Source organism: Pezoporus flaviventris, unplaced genomic scaffold (genome assembly GCF_033815535.1).
Source record: "Pezoporus flaviventris isolate CSIRO_AGI_PZ_B2104156 unplaced genomic scaffold, CSIRO_AGI_Pfla_v1 ptg000002l, whole genome shotgun sequence".
In the NCBI taxonomy this organism is placed as follows: Eukaryota; Metazoa; Chordata; class Aves; order Psittaciformes; family Psittacidae; genus Pezoporus; species Pezoporus flaviventris.
Genome location: NW_026892550.1, coordinates 53,823,815 through 53,839,519, shown reverse-complemented (window position 1 = coordinate 53,839,519; position 15,705 = coordinate 53,823,815). Strand labels below are relative to the sequence as shown.

General features: G+C 42.6%; 1 protein-coding gene across 1 annotated transcript in view; it reads right to left on the bottom strand.

Annotated features, from left to right (window-relative positions):
• LOC133282784 (transmembrane protease serine 11E-like) overlaps positions 1 to 15,705 on the bottom strand; it is a 43,280-nt gene extending 27,575 nt beyond the window's left edge. The window contains exons 1-3 of the mRNA XM_061479051.1: positions 15,440 to 15,705; positions 7,815 to 7,936; positions 6,979 to 7,097 (exon numbers count right to left, since the gene is read on the bottom strand). Coding sequence (XP_061335035.1) covers positions 6,979 to 7,097; positions 7,815 to 7,936; positions 15,440 to 15,603 — 405 coding nt within the window. The 5' untranslated portion in view covers positions 15,604 to 15,705. The remainder of the gene's footprint in view (positions 1 to 6,978; positions 7,098 to 7,814; positions 7,937 to 15,439) is intronic.

The following is a 15,705-nucleotide window of genomic DNA, read 5'->3' as shown; positions in this document are numbered from 1 at the left end:
GAATCACTTCATTGATTTAATTACCCATAAACAATGCAGTAATTCTGGACTGTGGGTCTGTAATTAAGATAAGGCTCTACCCTTAATCACACACAGTATCAATAACTGCCCTTTATTTAATTTTGAATTCCTTTTCCAGCTCAGGTTCTCATCCATTTTCCTTGTGCACATTTTACAGCTTTTCTTGCCACACACTGGACCTGAATTACAGTTGTTTTGGGGATGGGGGAGGAAGGGGTGTCTGGCTTTGTACATGCTTGTTAGACCTTCTGCCCTGACGAACCAGGAAAAAAATTAAACATCAGCTTGTATGCCTATTGCTTGAGAAAATTACACTGTGTAAGTTGAAGAATCAATGAAATTGAAGGATCATTGAATTTAAGTTAGACAAAAAGTTGGGTATTGGGCATGTTATTGATAGCCAGTCATTTTATCCTGTAAATTCGTACTATTTAGGTAGAGCACACTGATGGTTTGAGATCTTACAGGTGAGGAAAAACACTGAGCTACAGCTTCATGCACTACACTGCATCAACTCACACTAGTATTTAGAATTACTTGGTACTTTCCTCGGTATTATTTTAGTTCCCTGTGCTACTGTGACCTATGGGAACAGGAAAAACTGGAGACAAAAGTTAAAAGCAAGAAAGCATCTCAATTTTTAAGTCAATGCAGTATATATGCCTATGTCAGTGGTCATCTTCTTCTGATTTCAATAGTAATCTCTGAAAAAGGCATCACAAGCAAGATGTAAGAGCTTTCGGTGAGTTATTTCCACTCTCAGTGTACAGCATTTCACCTATATTCTTAAGACCACACCTGTGTATATACATATACTGGCATTTGAGTGTGCTGTCACCCTCTAATTCCAGAGCTAAATAAACAAGTTACCACACAGTCATCTTGGCCACTGTTAACATTGCCGTATGTCACTATTTGGCTGAATTACCAGGGAAAGATGCTTTCTGCTTTGTTTCTGGCCCCAGTCGCCCATAGAGGGCAACCTTATTGTACCATGCTAGTCCAACGACAATGTTTCCTATTCGAGAGAGCCACTCCCTTAAAGTTTCTGATGCAGAAGTTGTCAAATGCCATAAATTTATTTTCGGTTTTGTTGTTTTGGCTTTTTTTCTTTAAAATGCTTCTTAATACCTTTTTAAAATATTTTTTGTTTTTCATTTTACAACATTATTTTGCAGAGCAAGAAACAAGGGAGAGTACTTTTAATAAAGTCTGCAAAAAACTTCATTTAAGTCTTCACTTTTCTGGCTTTGGTACCATAGATGCACTCCTAAATAAAATTGCATTAAGTGAAGAACAGTAAAAAGGTTTATTTAAAGTTCTGTTCTTTTTAATTCAGATCAGTACTAAGCAAGTACTTGAGGGAGCACATACAGAGCCTAGGAATGCTTGGGGTTTGAAACTGGGGATTTGTATCTGAAAACAGTGCCATACAGGAAATTAAGCTACATGATACATCTAAATATGTGTACTTTCCAACTTGCTGTGAAGAGTCATGTTAGACTCCCTGGAACTTCAGCACACTCGCTCTTCTTGGGGCATGTTCAGTTGTCACCTCTAACTTAGTCCTCACAGTCTGGTCTCACAGAGCAAATAGCCTTTAGGAGTGTTTCAAAAACCTGCTGCTTTGGGGATCTGCTCCTACCGAGTCGATCTCCTGGCCCAGGGACCGTAAGGCACTGACTGAGCAAGCCCCGCACTTCCGAGCTTTACCTTAACTCCCACATGGGAGATCTGACAAACACACTTCTTGTACGGTTTCAGCCAGCTTTGCTGCTAGCTCTTGGCTCTGAAGTGACTTGTCTTTCATCTCCCAAATAAACACATGAACACTTCTGCTCCCCAAGAAGACCTGAGTCATGTTTGACCCTAAAAAGGCCGAGTGTCATAAAACAGTGGTCTCATCTACTTACTCACTGCTGCCCATCTTTTCAAGCTGGGCTTTGTTTGACTTCACCTCAAATGGAAACCTGAGCCAGTACTGCAGGCTTTGTCCATTCAGATGTTCAATAACCACAACTCTAGGATACACAACTCTAATGATACAAGGTACTTCCTGATATCAGGAGGGCAAGCTTATCATTGGGTATAAAGCAAAGCCTTTCAGTTATAAGCTAGAAACTGAACTAGTTACAAGTTGAAGGCTAACCCATCCACCAAACAAGCTTATCAGATGTTAAATCTCTGCTTTCCATGGAAGCAAGGGTGTCTTTATGGGAATTAAAGAGAGAACACAAAGCAACTCAAACATTGTGATGAGGGTGAATAAAATCTGAATGTGCTAAAGGAACTGAGTCCCATAAACACTTGAAAAATCTTTCTTATCTCTGAGGATCTCTTCTCAGGTGCTGAAGTTGCTTGATGGAGTTGGCCTTTCACTCTCTACAATAGTCCTTGGCATCCTTCTCTCACCTTAGCAGCACAAAGAACAGGAGGTGTGTGTGGGGCAGGAGGTCTGTGGCACCTCCCGCCCCTCTGCTTCTCCCCCATTGTAGTGAGAGAAATGTACTAACAACCTCTAAAATCATCATCTCCCAAGGGAGAAAACTGCCTCTTTCATTACCAGCTCCAGTACAGAGACTCATCAATGAGTCCTTAAACTGACAAGGAACAGGCACAGTCATCAGAACTATTCTGCAGGATTTTCCTGTGGTATTGCAAGTGCTTCTGCAATACTCAGTAGAGACACTGTTTCTAAATTAAACCCACACTAATTCAATTCTATCAGACAGGACAAACTTCAAGAGCTGTATTCATCAAAAATTCCTCCCTCCCAGTATCTATACTTAAGGACACAGAAGATTCTTTTATCACTTGAAGTCGTGAAGCAAGATGTCTCTTTCTAAAAGAGATGTCCTGACACACAAAACTGAGTCCTGAGGCAAGAATTAATTAATGAAATTCCATAACTTCAATGACTATACTGGGATAGGCAGTAGTTTCCCAGGGAAGGTACCCAGATATCTTCTCTATACAATTCCCAACCACTTTGCCCAAACCCAGCCAGTGTTCTGTGGCTGGTTTCAGTGTTGTTCTGTGTTGGTTTCAGATAGCAGAAGGACGGGGGAGAGCCCAGGTGGTTTGCAGGTGATGAGACAAGAAGAGAAATCCATGCCAGACCACTCAGTGGCTCAGGGCACTCATGGAGAAAAAAGAAGCACCTCACTTCTCCCACAGCCACCCAGCTAGCAAAGGAGCAAGTCACACTACATTCATGGCTACATTCATCCATCCACCCAACCCACAGCCTGCCCTACCGTCATGCAGGATCAGGAGAGAGTAATGGATAATGAACAAGCCACAGGCTCGGAATCGGCTGCAGTGTACCATCAGTACAGGGTCTAACACCAGACTTCACAAAGACACATGGACTGGGATGGGAAGAGCAGCCCAACAGCAGGACTGGGAACAGCTCTGACCTGAGAAGGAGACAGGGAGACACTAGGTGTCTGGGAAAGGAGAAGGGTGGCATAGGCTGTCCTGTAAGAGGGGAAAGCCCACAACGTCTAGGAGAAAGTATTAGAAGGTTACTGTGGTAAGAAGAGCAGACTGGTACATCTGCCAGTCACTGGTGGGCAAAGTAAAGGCTGGTGTTTATTTTTATTGAGCAACCAGCCATGTATTGAAGGGACCATATGCTGTGACTGCTTGGTATTCACTGCTCTCTCACAGCTAGACACTTGTCAGCCTTCCACTGAGTCAATTCTCATTTAAGATGGGCTTGATGAGGTACTCATTTCAAGCTCTCCTGAATGCATACCTCCTTCCTTTGGGGTCAAAGATGACTTTCCACACTGGACACAAAGCCCCTCCACCCTCCTCCCTATGCATAAGACAGTTAGTGTTGCTGTCCAGAGTAGGAAACTGGGATCATCTCAGTCACCCAGGTCAATCTATAGAGCTGCTGTCTCCACTCTCTTCACACACCAGGGTGCCAGAGGGACTGAAGAAGCAAAGCTTAAAGCAGGGCCTTAGAAATCCCCCCCAGTATGCTGTTAGTAAGAGAGTAATTAGGGATTCCCAAAGCATTCTTGGGAAACCTGAAAGAATTAATACATTTTGTGGGTAAAGAAAAAACAAATCCAAATGTGCTGCAGGAGTTGGTGACAAACAGTGGGTAGTTGTGCAGATCAGCCAGGCATTAAGTGAACCCAGTATAAAATAGAGGCCCCTTGGGGAAGGAGCCATTGAGGTTATGACTGTGTCCTTTTTATCCATTGCAAAAGAGCACAATCTGGCATGTTATAGCTTGGCAAGGAAAGTAAAATTGGTCCAGCTAAGAAACCAAGGAGGCTCTGGTGAGCTGGAACATCTCCTTCCATAGTGGCAGTTAGTCAGGTCTCCTTTTTCAAGAGAGCTCAAAGAAAAGGCTCACAGCCACTTGCAGGAAGCAAGGCAAAGAGCAAAGACCTTTCATCATCTGTTCCTCAGTCCCCCCAGCTCCACCCCACAAGACATTTTCCAGACTTTCCAGTCAGCCCTGAGATGTTGACTGGTGCACCAGCTTCATCAGCTCTCTGGCATGACCTGGGCTGCATTCCCTCCCACCTTCAATGAGATAAGAGTCAGGAATGTTCACACAATGGGTGTTACTACTCATGTCTGAAAACCAAAGCAAACACCAGGACATTTGCTGACAGTTCCAAAGAAAGCATGGGAAGAGTTCCCTATGGGAGTTGAAACTTCTTCCCTGATGAAACCTCAACTCTGAAAAGAGCTCCTTTCAAGGTTGTTTTGGGGACAAATGAAGGGGGCCTCATCAGGGAGGGATCAGAGAATGGAACACTTGGCAGGGAGTTGCACTAACTCAGGTAATTTGAATGCTTCTGATTATCAGAGATGATTCACTTCTGTTCACTTTGCACCAACTATTGTGAAAGACATCGCATTTATCTGCATTGACTCATTGTTTCACAAGATGAGTTTGAGGTATCCTTACTACTACGACATGGGACATGGGAAGGCCTGGACATCCAAAACCCTGACACCAGTCTGGAAGAGACAAAGAATTCTGGTAAATCCAGACAAATCAGGAAATGTGATAAAACCCTCTTAACTCTCTCCTCATCTATCGAAGATATGGTGTGAAACCCCTGAAGATAAAAATGTAGATGTTCCGAGACAGCTGACTGTCAAGAAGTCAAGAGAATATTTGTGTCTTTGGGAAGATTGCGTTGATTTTTGCCACCACAAGCTGAGTTCTGCTTGGAGAAAATCAGACTTAAAAAGAACATGCCATTATTCGCTAATAGTATAGTGAATAATTGTACAGAGTCAACTTAAATAAGCTTATGGGCAATTCTCAACCTCATACGTCCTTGTTAGTTGGAATGCCTGGAGCTAAAAACACAAAAAGTCAAAGTTTATGGCAGGGACCATTTATATCAGCTAACCTAAAATTACAGCAAAGAACTCATCGAATCTGAGAGGGAGGTAGAAGTTAATGGCTGAATGCAAGACAGCTCTTAAGAAAAGTCATGGGAATGAAGGAAAGGCATTGGTAGGGTGATACTTCTCAGGTACAATTAACATGCCCTGAAATAATGATTCTCACTGCTCAGCCAGCACTGATAGTTACTGTCACTACTTTCAGAGGTGCTCAACACCCATAGAGGAGACAGGGTTTCTACAACATTGGCTTCCATTCAAACATCTAAATTAATAGCCATGTTTAGGGGAAACCTGACTTTATTGGACACTGTCTGAAATAACTTCTCAGTTACAATAAGTGTTTCTTTGCCAAAGGAGGTACATTTTTAAAAAATGAAGAGGGAATGGAGTGGGAGAAAGGGATGCAGCTTTACTCAGTGAAGTGTAATTCCTCAGACTTCTACCCACCCCTTGCCTTCCTCCCACCTCAGCAATACACAGTGTCTTGTTCAGGGAGAACATTCCCTCTCCAAGGTCCTATATCACAAAGTTAAAAGCCTGCGATTATCAGGTAATAGTTGTAAAGTGGTAGCAGCTAAATAAATGCAGCTTATGTAAGACTCTATACATACAAATATGCACCAGAAGCAGATCTTGGGAAACCTGGTACAGTCCCCGCTAGGCAAAGAGGGCGGAAAGGAAACAAGCACAGAAAAGAGGACAACTTGACTAAGATCTCTGAGGCTTTTAGCAGTGGAGCCAGGAAAAGATGCTAGCACTGCCAAATCCTTATGTAGTACCCTAGTTCTCCAGAACAGTGTTCACCACAGCTCACGTTTTGCTGTGGACAAGTGGCCCTGATTAAATGACAGTGGGGAGCAAAGCATTGAGCGTCCTGTTAAACTGAGTATCTACGCAAGGTTGCTAAACAGGAGGCAGGAGATACAAATTGGACTCTGATGAATGAAACACAAAAAGATACAACCACAATCACATGCTTATTGCTATAAAGAGCTGAACTCTGTAATTAGCATCTGTGGGGAAGTGTCTCAAAGAGAAAACAAGAAAGGAAATTGCAATGTGTCTATTTATTTCCATAGCTGCTGTATGACTGAGAGCCACTCAGCAGCCTCTGCTATTTGTAGGAGGGTTTCCCAACAAAACATACCGAAGGTGCAGGAAAAGGGCTTGTGCATTGTTTTCTCAACACACAGCAACAGTCTGACAGGTTCCCCACCCCATAAAGGAAAGGGTGTAAAAGCATGCTTTCCTTTGAGACGGTGGGGCATACATCACAAATCAGGGCAGGGAAAGAGAAGACGCACACAGGTGATTACTGATAAAGGAAGAAGCTGAGATTATTATCAATATCTAGTTCACCACTGCAGGGAAAAAGAGAAGTGACATGCTAGAACAAGTTGACTGGCAAGTGCCTGGTCTGTCAGGTAAGGTCATGATCCATGGTCTGCTGACCATGGGGGCTCAGGGTACACCAGACACCCATGGTCTAAGAGTGTGCTGTTCACGATAATGACTACTGCATTATCACACAGTCCTTAACAGAAAGGCACAACAGTCCAAACTTACCAGTCTCTCAACCCTCTCACTCAGGTCTCTAAACCTTCCTGAGGACTGTCTGGACAATTCATTGTTGTACCGGATGTTGGTGATTTTTATGTTGGCACTGTAATAGAACAGCTTCTGATCTGTAAGTGAAAGAAGAGGAACAGGCAATACTCAAAGAACCAAGATGCTTAAACTTCTGAGAAACACCTGGGGCTCACTGATATTCAGACATCTAGGGGGTGGATGAGCCTTCACCTCTGTCCAACCCATTCAAATACAGCTCCCAAAAGGTATGAGAGCTCAGCTGAGTTATGTGATCTAAGCCAAGCAAGGACAAAAAGCCCAGTTTCCCCAACAGTTACTATCTGTGGCCAACCATCAGCGCGTTGGGCTCACACAGGGGTCACACTTTAGGCTCACAAGTGGCATCTTGCTGGTCAGTTTACCTTTGTTTCTGGTTTGCATGCCCACTCAATACCAAGCCCTGGCAGGCAGCTGCTGGCGATCAGGGCAAGGGAACAGAGAAACACCACTGGTAGAAACAGGCTGAAGGCTGTTACTCACATAAAGGAGACCAGAAGACTTGTGTGTTGACCTCATCACAGAAAGAGATCATGAGAAAGAAGTGGAAGCAAGTGAAAGCCAACAGAAACCACAGCCTTAAACCACCCTGCACAGCATGAAATGTTCCCAAGACATCTGCAAAGATGCTAAATGAGGAAGGAAAGAGAGCTCTAGAGAAGCCGGTGGGTTTCCCCAAAATGGTGGGACAGGCTGATGGAAAGCAAGATCCCAGCATTGCGTCGCACAAGAAACAAGGAAATTCACCACACATAGGAATGTTATATTAAACTTACCATATGCCAAAAAATAAGCTAGAAGACCAATGGTGATAGCTGCTGCCACTGCTGCTCCAATAACAATTAGAGCAATTTTCCAGGGCTCAAAATGTCTTATTTTGATGGCTGGCTGGTGAATTCTGAGAGAAAATAAAAACAAAGGGTGAAGATTAATAAAAGATCCTTTCCTATTTAAACACCCCACGCCCCAAAATGAAGCTCCCTCAACATCAGCTGAGTCTTCCCAGCAGCATTAATTGACTTCTCACCCAACAGCCTTGAATTGAAGCCATGACTCAAGACTGTTTTGAAATAGATGTTGGGATATACAAGAAGTCACAGAACAGACAGGGTTTGAGGTGTTGGGGGAGAGTGGGAGGGGGGGGTTGTGGGGGGTTTTGATTTAGTTTTGTGGTTTGGGTGATTTTGTTAGGTTTGTTTGTTTTATCTGTTGTTTGCTTGTGTTTTTTATTGTTAGGGCCAAATTAAATAGGAGTCCCACTGAGCACTTTCCTATGTGACCCCCGACTGGAGTAAAACTTTTTTCAGTTAGGTGAACTTTCATACAGCAGTGTAAGCAGATTTCAGTTGGTTAAACAAATCAGTTATCACAGACACACTGGCGCTTCTGCTCCTAAAACTGTTTTGTAGAGTAAAAAGCATCCCATGCTTTGTATAGTATAGATCTATGGAAGCTGCTCAGTCCATTTTGGCCTGCAAAGCAGGGCTGGACAAAAAAAGAGAGGTATTTAGAGGACCAGCCTGTGCTTCCTGTTTCACTCAGACTAAATCTAAAAGCAAAAGATAAGCACTGCTTTAGCTGTATTTGCTGCGGGGATGGAATGACAGGGATGGGCAAGGACACGTGAATGGACCAAGGTAGACAGGTAGGAAGCCTCACCAAATACTTCTCTTTGACATACTCTTAATTACACGGGTGTTAATCCAAATTAACACAAAGGAAGTCAATAGTCCGTAGGTCAATATTACAGTTGGACAAAAAATTGCCTGAAAAAGATCACTTACTGCAAATTCTGGCTTTGACTATAAACTCAAAGACATATGAAGATACTTAAAGCTGTACTTTCTACTATGTTATCAGCCATTACAAAATACAGGACAGGAAGCCACAATTTCTGACAAGAGTCCTTCATTCTATGAGTCGGGTACCTCACTCACACAAACATGCACCCCTTCAGGTCAAGGTACAGCCATCCCCAGGAAAGCAGGCTGTACGGACCCTCTCCTGAGGGTATGAGGCATCCCACATTCCCAACAGAATACATACTTCTCATTTCTGAAACAGACATCTCATGAGCCGTAAGTTTAAATACATTAAAATAAGCTGGAAATTGCAATAATTGCAAGTGACCACTGCAGCTGTGTGCAGGAACGAGACACCAAACACACTGTGCATAAATTCCAAAGCAGGTATTGATATTTCATTCTAATTTGAATGTAAAGCCTTACAATTAAAGCCTTATTACTTCAGCCTGGAAAACAACTGACTCACGTGAGGCTAAACATCGTGACATTTGTTTGAGTGAAAATAGGAATACTCATTTGTCACTCCTATCTGTTCAGACTTGTCCTGGATCTCTCGTATCAGTGCAAGAGCAGTTTCAGGCTAGAAGTAATATGGCCAGGACACAGTTAAATATCGAGTACTAGGTAGTTTGAAACCTTTTCAGTGTTCTTTTGTACACGGTGTAACACTTTTTGTAACTCTCGTTCTTCCCTTTCAAGTGCCATGGTATCATTCAGCAAACAGAAAGCCCAGCCTGCAACTGCTACTCACACATGTAATTTCAACTCACACACATGACTTTCACTTCATTCATGAAACCTGTTTGAGAGCATCATGTCAGAGAGGTGCAGAGGGGACTCAGCATCAGCTTCTAAACTGAATTTCCTCAGACAAGAACCTGTTTTGACAAATACATCTTAGAGAGTCACATAATAGAGGGGAGGGCTGATTTGGGACTTGAGATGTCGATTTTTTCCTTCCTTTTTTTCCTAAATAAACTTTCCCAAATATTTTTAAACAAAAATGTTTAAAATGTTGTTGAACAACAATATGAAACAACTGTTAAGGTTTACTCTTCGCTGTTAATTTGTTTTAAAAAACAAAAATTGGTTTTAAAAACAAAAGATATTTTTGATAAAATGTTCTTGGTTAGGCTGTACCATCTTGATACTTCACCATTTGAATAAAGGATTTGAAGGAGGATTTGAAATACAGGTTTTTAAATATATCTGTGAGAGGAAAACTAAGATTTCTGTCCTGATACTTTTCTATCCCCATTAACTTTGAGCATTATTGCTGCTTTGCTCTGTCTCCTGAGGTTCATTTCTCAACAATCAATTATTTAATTTGACATGAAGTGGTAAATGCTCCATCCCTGATAGTGTTCAGGGCCAGGCTGGACAGAGCCTTGGGCGACATGGTCTAGTGGAAGGTGGCCCTGCCCATGGCAGGGGGGTTGGAACTAGATGAACTAGATTTTCCAGCCCAAACCGTTCTATGATTCTATGTCCCATTGTGCAAAGTTGGACAATGTTTACAGGGATTCAAGACACACAAGAGAAGTAACTATTCCAGAACTGAAACAGCTTCCATCCACGTGATGACCCATCAGAGCCTGACTATACTGCAGAGAGCTGCTAAAAGTTGAACAGTGGAAATTTGTTTTCTCAGATCAAGAGTCAAGCAGTCCCTGTTAACTCCTTGCAAACTAAGAGAACAACAGAGAGGGAACAGGGAGCGTAACACAGAAAAGCACAGCAGGATTAGAAACACTTCAGCTGAGGTGCTCACTGAAATCCAGTAGAGGAGAAATGGAGTTTTTAAGCCTGACCCAAATACCAGCTGAAAGCCTCCCACTGACCTCATCAGGCTTTCTGATAGGGTCCCTTCTGCCTGCAGCTTAAGTGGGGTCCTCTCTACCCCAGAGACTCCACAGAAATCTTAATTAGACCACAGTCAGGAACTGGGTTTCACCTCTCTGCAGAAGACAGAGAGAGTCCCTGATTAAGATTTGTCCGATTAGGAAGAGGAGTGAAATATTTGCTGACAAAGATAAATGACAAAAACTGTTATAAAATCATTCCTCTGCCGTAACCATTTTACTTGGTTGTCCTCTCTTTGTCTCCTAATTATTCCTAACACTGTCCTGGCTTTTTCACCTGGTATCCAGCTGGCATTTTCCTAGAAATACCCACTGAGATATGTCCTGTGGTGGTAGGTGACTTGGAGCCCTGCGTTCTGCATTTGAAGTCCCCCCCCCCACTCCTAGAACACAAAGAAGCCCCGGAGAAACCCTGTCTTCAACAAGGAGCTCACACCAACAAACACAGAGCCTGAATGATCCCTCTACTTACGCACTTTACAAGGCAGACATAAGAAGGACATAGTTGATTATGTCTGTTGACTTTCAGTAATAGGGGAGTATGGGGGGGGGGGGGGAGGAGGTCAGTCTCAAAGGAAGACTAAAACTCTTACATAATATCCTAACTTGTTTCATTTTAAAGGGTGCCATTTATCGTAAACACCACACTGAAATATGCATGCACTTGCCTCGCTGCAGCCTGAAACCGTTGCTTTACGAAAGAAATAAGGGCCTTTTCCCTACTGGAATTTAAATAGCGTAATTGAAACTGCCTGTTCCAGAGGAAAAGCCTCAGAGGTCTTCCTCGCCAGGGCAGAAAACACACTCTGACACCTACGGGAACCCCTCCAGTGAGCTTCGAATCAGAAACAGTGTCTAGCTAAGTCAGCATGCACCATATCTGCTTTGGCATGCGTGCACTGACAGTGTCTGCTCAGGAAAGGTGCTGACAGGACAGCCTAACAGCCAAACCCAAAACAGTCACCTAAAGATGATCTCTTGTGGGCTATTAAATGTCCTTTGGGCTTAGTCCTATAAGACAGGCATGCTTAGACAAATTTTCTACCACATGTGGTACTTCTCTCTTATTAAGGTGTTTCAAGAAAAATGAACGATAAAACCCCACCATCAGCTTTATTGATAATCATAGAATAGTTAGGGTTGGAAAGGACCTTAAGATCATCAAGTTCCAACCCTCCTGCCATGGGCAGGGACACCTCACACTAAACCATGTCACAATATATAAACAAGAACGTAACAGGGCAGTGATGGTGTTTTAACCTCTTTAACAAAATAAGCCTCTTTACTGGTACGTGCAATAACACTGTGAAACAACTACATACATCCATCCTGAGGAGTTCTGCAAATCTGATACAACAGACCAGCCCTTCTGCCTGAGTGATACTTTGTGTGCATCTATGACAGCTTATGTCCACTGAGAATCCCATTTTTCTGTGGCCTGGGAGCTTATGTTTCTGGCTGAATAATAAGTTTTTCCATATTTTGTACTTCATCTATAATAAACAATTCCTAGGCTGGGTAGATAAACAGTGAGATACTGTAATCTAGCAATGTATTTTCAGTGAACAGAGATGGACCCATTTCTTCATGGGGGAAACGCTGCTGAAATTAGAGGAAGCTTTTTAAACAAGAGGTTCAGCTGGGACTCTGAAATCCCGGGTTGTTCTCCATTGGCAGAGAAACTGGACAATTCCCCTGTTCCATCCTGTATGAAATCTGTCCCCCTGTTATTACCAAAATCTACCCACAGACCACATGAGGTATTCAGATTGTCTTGTATCTTTCACATGAAAATGTCAAATTAAGCCATACCGGGCTTTATGTTAGCTTGACTTGATTCAGAACGGAGATCGCTGTGTAACCAGAAATACAGATATCCAACAAGTATGTGATGGAAGCAGAATGACTTGACGTTAGAAGCTTATGCTGACTCAAAATGCCCAATCCTAAAACTGTGAAAAACATAAGTAAGGTACTTCTGCAACACACTCTAACAGGAACAGCAGAGGCCAAAGTAGCTGTGGGATTTATACTGGAGCTGGCTCAGTTGATGACGACAACTAGATTTTAAGACTCAGAAGGAGGTCCTTTCTCATTCTGTTTTTCCAGTTTAAAATGGTCAGAAACTGAGTGAACGTGGCAAGGAAACACAAACTGTACCAACTCCATAAGAGTTAACCCAGGTGTGGTGTGTACCAGAATCAGATGTATTTCACTAGGCTTTACCAGAATCAGGATCTGCTCTGGGGCAAACTGCATAGAATAGGTTTCTGTTTGGTACCATGCGGGAACTGTACCTGCCTCTTGCAATGATCAAGGTTAACTCCCAGTAATGATGATGGGACATGAGTTTCCCAGCACCAGGGCTGGTATCCATTTCCTGCTACACTTCAGCAGTCTGTAACTTACACCCACTTTGCCCACACTCATTTTGCCCACCAATTTGCATGACAAATTGGTGCAGATGGCATTGCATTTCAACCTACACATTCACTTTTAGGTTACCATATACAGCACCAGCCACTCTGTAGCTCTCCCTGCCAGCGGCGCAAGATCATCACAAGGAAGTTATGGCATGACACTGCATTTGCTTCCCAGACTGCAGGACACAGCACAACATAAGAGGGACAAGACCAGCAAGGCTGTTTGCTCCACCCTGCTTTCCTTAGCAGCTTTGCTTCCTGAAGGATTTTATGGAGCACTCATTCCAACATCTTGAAATGTTGTTAAGAGGCATAACTGAAGCACTGCTGTTATAAGAGACTAAGGCACAGCATGTGATGAGCTCCACGCTCTGATCTACATTCCTGCCCAAAGAACTCTGGACATTGAACAGGCTACACAGGGTCTTTGATTAAGGCAGGGCAGTCTCCATCCCTTCCCAAACATGTAAATATTTAATTATCCAGCACAGATTTCCCCTAACATACTTTAGATTATTTTACCATATCTATTTATTTTGTTTAGATTATTTTATAATAATCTAAACAACTATTTAAACAACTAAATCCTTTCCTAATTAGGAGGAGGCCAAACTGGACTCAGGTGTTGTTTAACTACCTTCTAGCACACTTATTAAAATCACTTACAACACTGTTGATATCAATAAGACACAGCATCTAGATTTATATCTAACTAGAAAAAGAAATGGCTTTTCAATTCTGCAAGGTAGAGAACTCTCACTCAGTTTTGCCTTTTTATGTAACATGCACAAACTGGTATCCACAACTGATGGTGATTTCTTTCTCACCTAACTTAGCAGAATAACTTTTGAGGTATGGATATTATACATAGCAGAAGGTATTGAGCAGGGTACCACAAAAGAGTACAGAACCAAAAGCTGAACTCAGTCTTCTTCTGACAAAGCCAACACTATTGACTAAAATAACACTGTCCTCGCAAAATGAGAAAAACACTTAAGTGGGCATGAAGTAGAAGTTTTGTGAATCCAGACACAATGTTTGCATTTCAGCATGTCCAGAAATTATTAAAACAAATGAGTAAATAAAACCCAAACCACAACATTTTTAAAAATACCGAGGACAGATTAAAAAACAAGCGCTATCTTGCAAGCATCCACAGCCGTTTGCCCAAAGCAATGCCAGAGACAAGACTGGTGTTGAAGTCTTCAGCCATCACAGAGAACCTCAGCCATGCAGCCAAATCATTAGGGTGTTAATCAAATTCTTTTGTGTTTTTGTTTCTGAGGTCATACTTTCAAGCTTCATCAATCCCTGAGGCAACAACAAAAAACAAGCTCAAGGAGACTGAGCATCTCCTGTTGCCACTTGAATCCAGGAGCCAGAGCATTTATACAGAAATAGCAAATTCCAGGAGGCTTGCTGTGCATTTATGACCAGATCCCTGCTCTGCCCCAGTAGAGCACAGAACAGCATCACAGCCAGGAGACTTACCTTTGTAAAAACACTCTGAACTTTCCAGCACTGTCTGAAATATTGTTACAGTAAAACAGAACTAAAGATGTCCAACACCTCTGACTGCACAACATCAGTGAGACAATACACCTCGTCATTACACCCTAGAATCACAGGTTTTTCCTTAAAAGTAACAGGTTTAAAAATGGAATGGTAAATAATTGTAGCACTCTCCTTATGCAGTTGTGCTGCCGTCACTGACTTAACTGGGACTTTTTGCAGGGTTTGGGGGAAATAATACTACAACTAGACCTAACCAAAAGCCATGGTTTCCAAAAATCATGTTACTAACATTTCATTTTGACACAAAAGAGCCTCCTGGATTCTGCACTGCTGCAATAAAAGCCTGCTGGGGGCAGGATAAGACAACCACAGGGAGGAAAAATAAGTGTCAACCTGAGCCATCACATCGTCTTTCTAAACAGAAAGCAAATCTTTGTGCTTCTGGCCATGCTAGGGAAGGATTTCTCACTCCAGCCATAGCCATGTCATTTTCTTCATCCAGACCATTACCTGCAAAGCCTCCCTTTCAACCTATAACTTGCAGCTTAGATTTCCCTCTATCACCCCTTTTCAGGCTGCATATTTCAGACATACCCATGATGTACCCTAAATCTAAAAGGATGAAAAGGGGCAGAAATAGAGCAGTGAGGTCCAAGATCATGCAAGAGAACAAACAGATCTCTCTTCTGGATTTATGTATGTGTTCTTGAAGTCCTAAAGCTGCCCTATAGTCGGCATCCTTTATCACCATTATACCTCCCAACCAGACTTGTGAAGTTAAAAACACACCACCTACTTTTGAAGATCCCATGGTAGGTCCCGGTAGGTCTGGTAGCCTTTCTGACCGCCAACCAAGGCTTGACTAAAGTCTGGACTACGTAGTGAATGCTGCTGGAAGACGCAGGAGTCGCACTGACTGGTGTGATGGGAAGGGAAAGGTGTTGAATGAAGATCCTTCATTGAGGCACGGCTGAGCAACACCCAGCACCCTGTGGGTTATTGCAAAATGAGGGAGCGAACTTCAGAATAAAAACAAACAGAGGCAAGCATGGAGTTGATAAG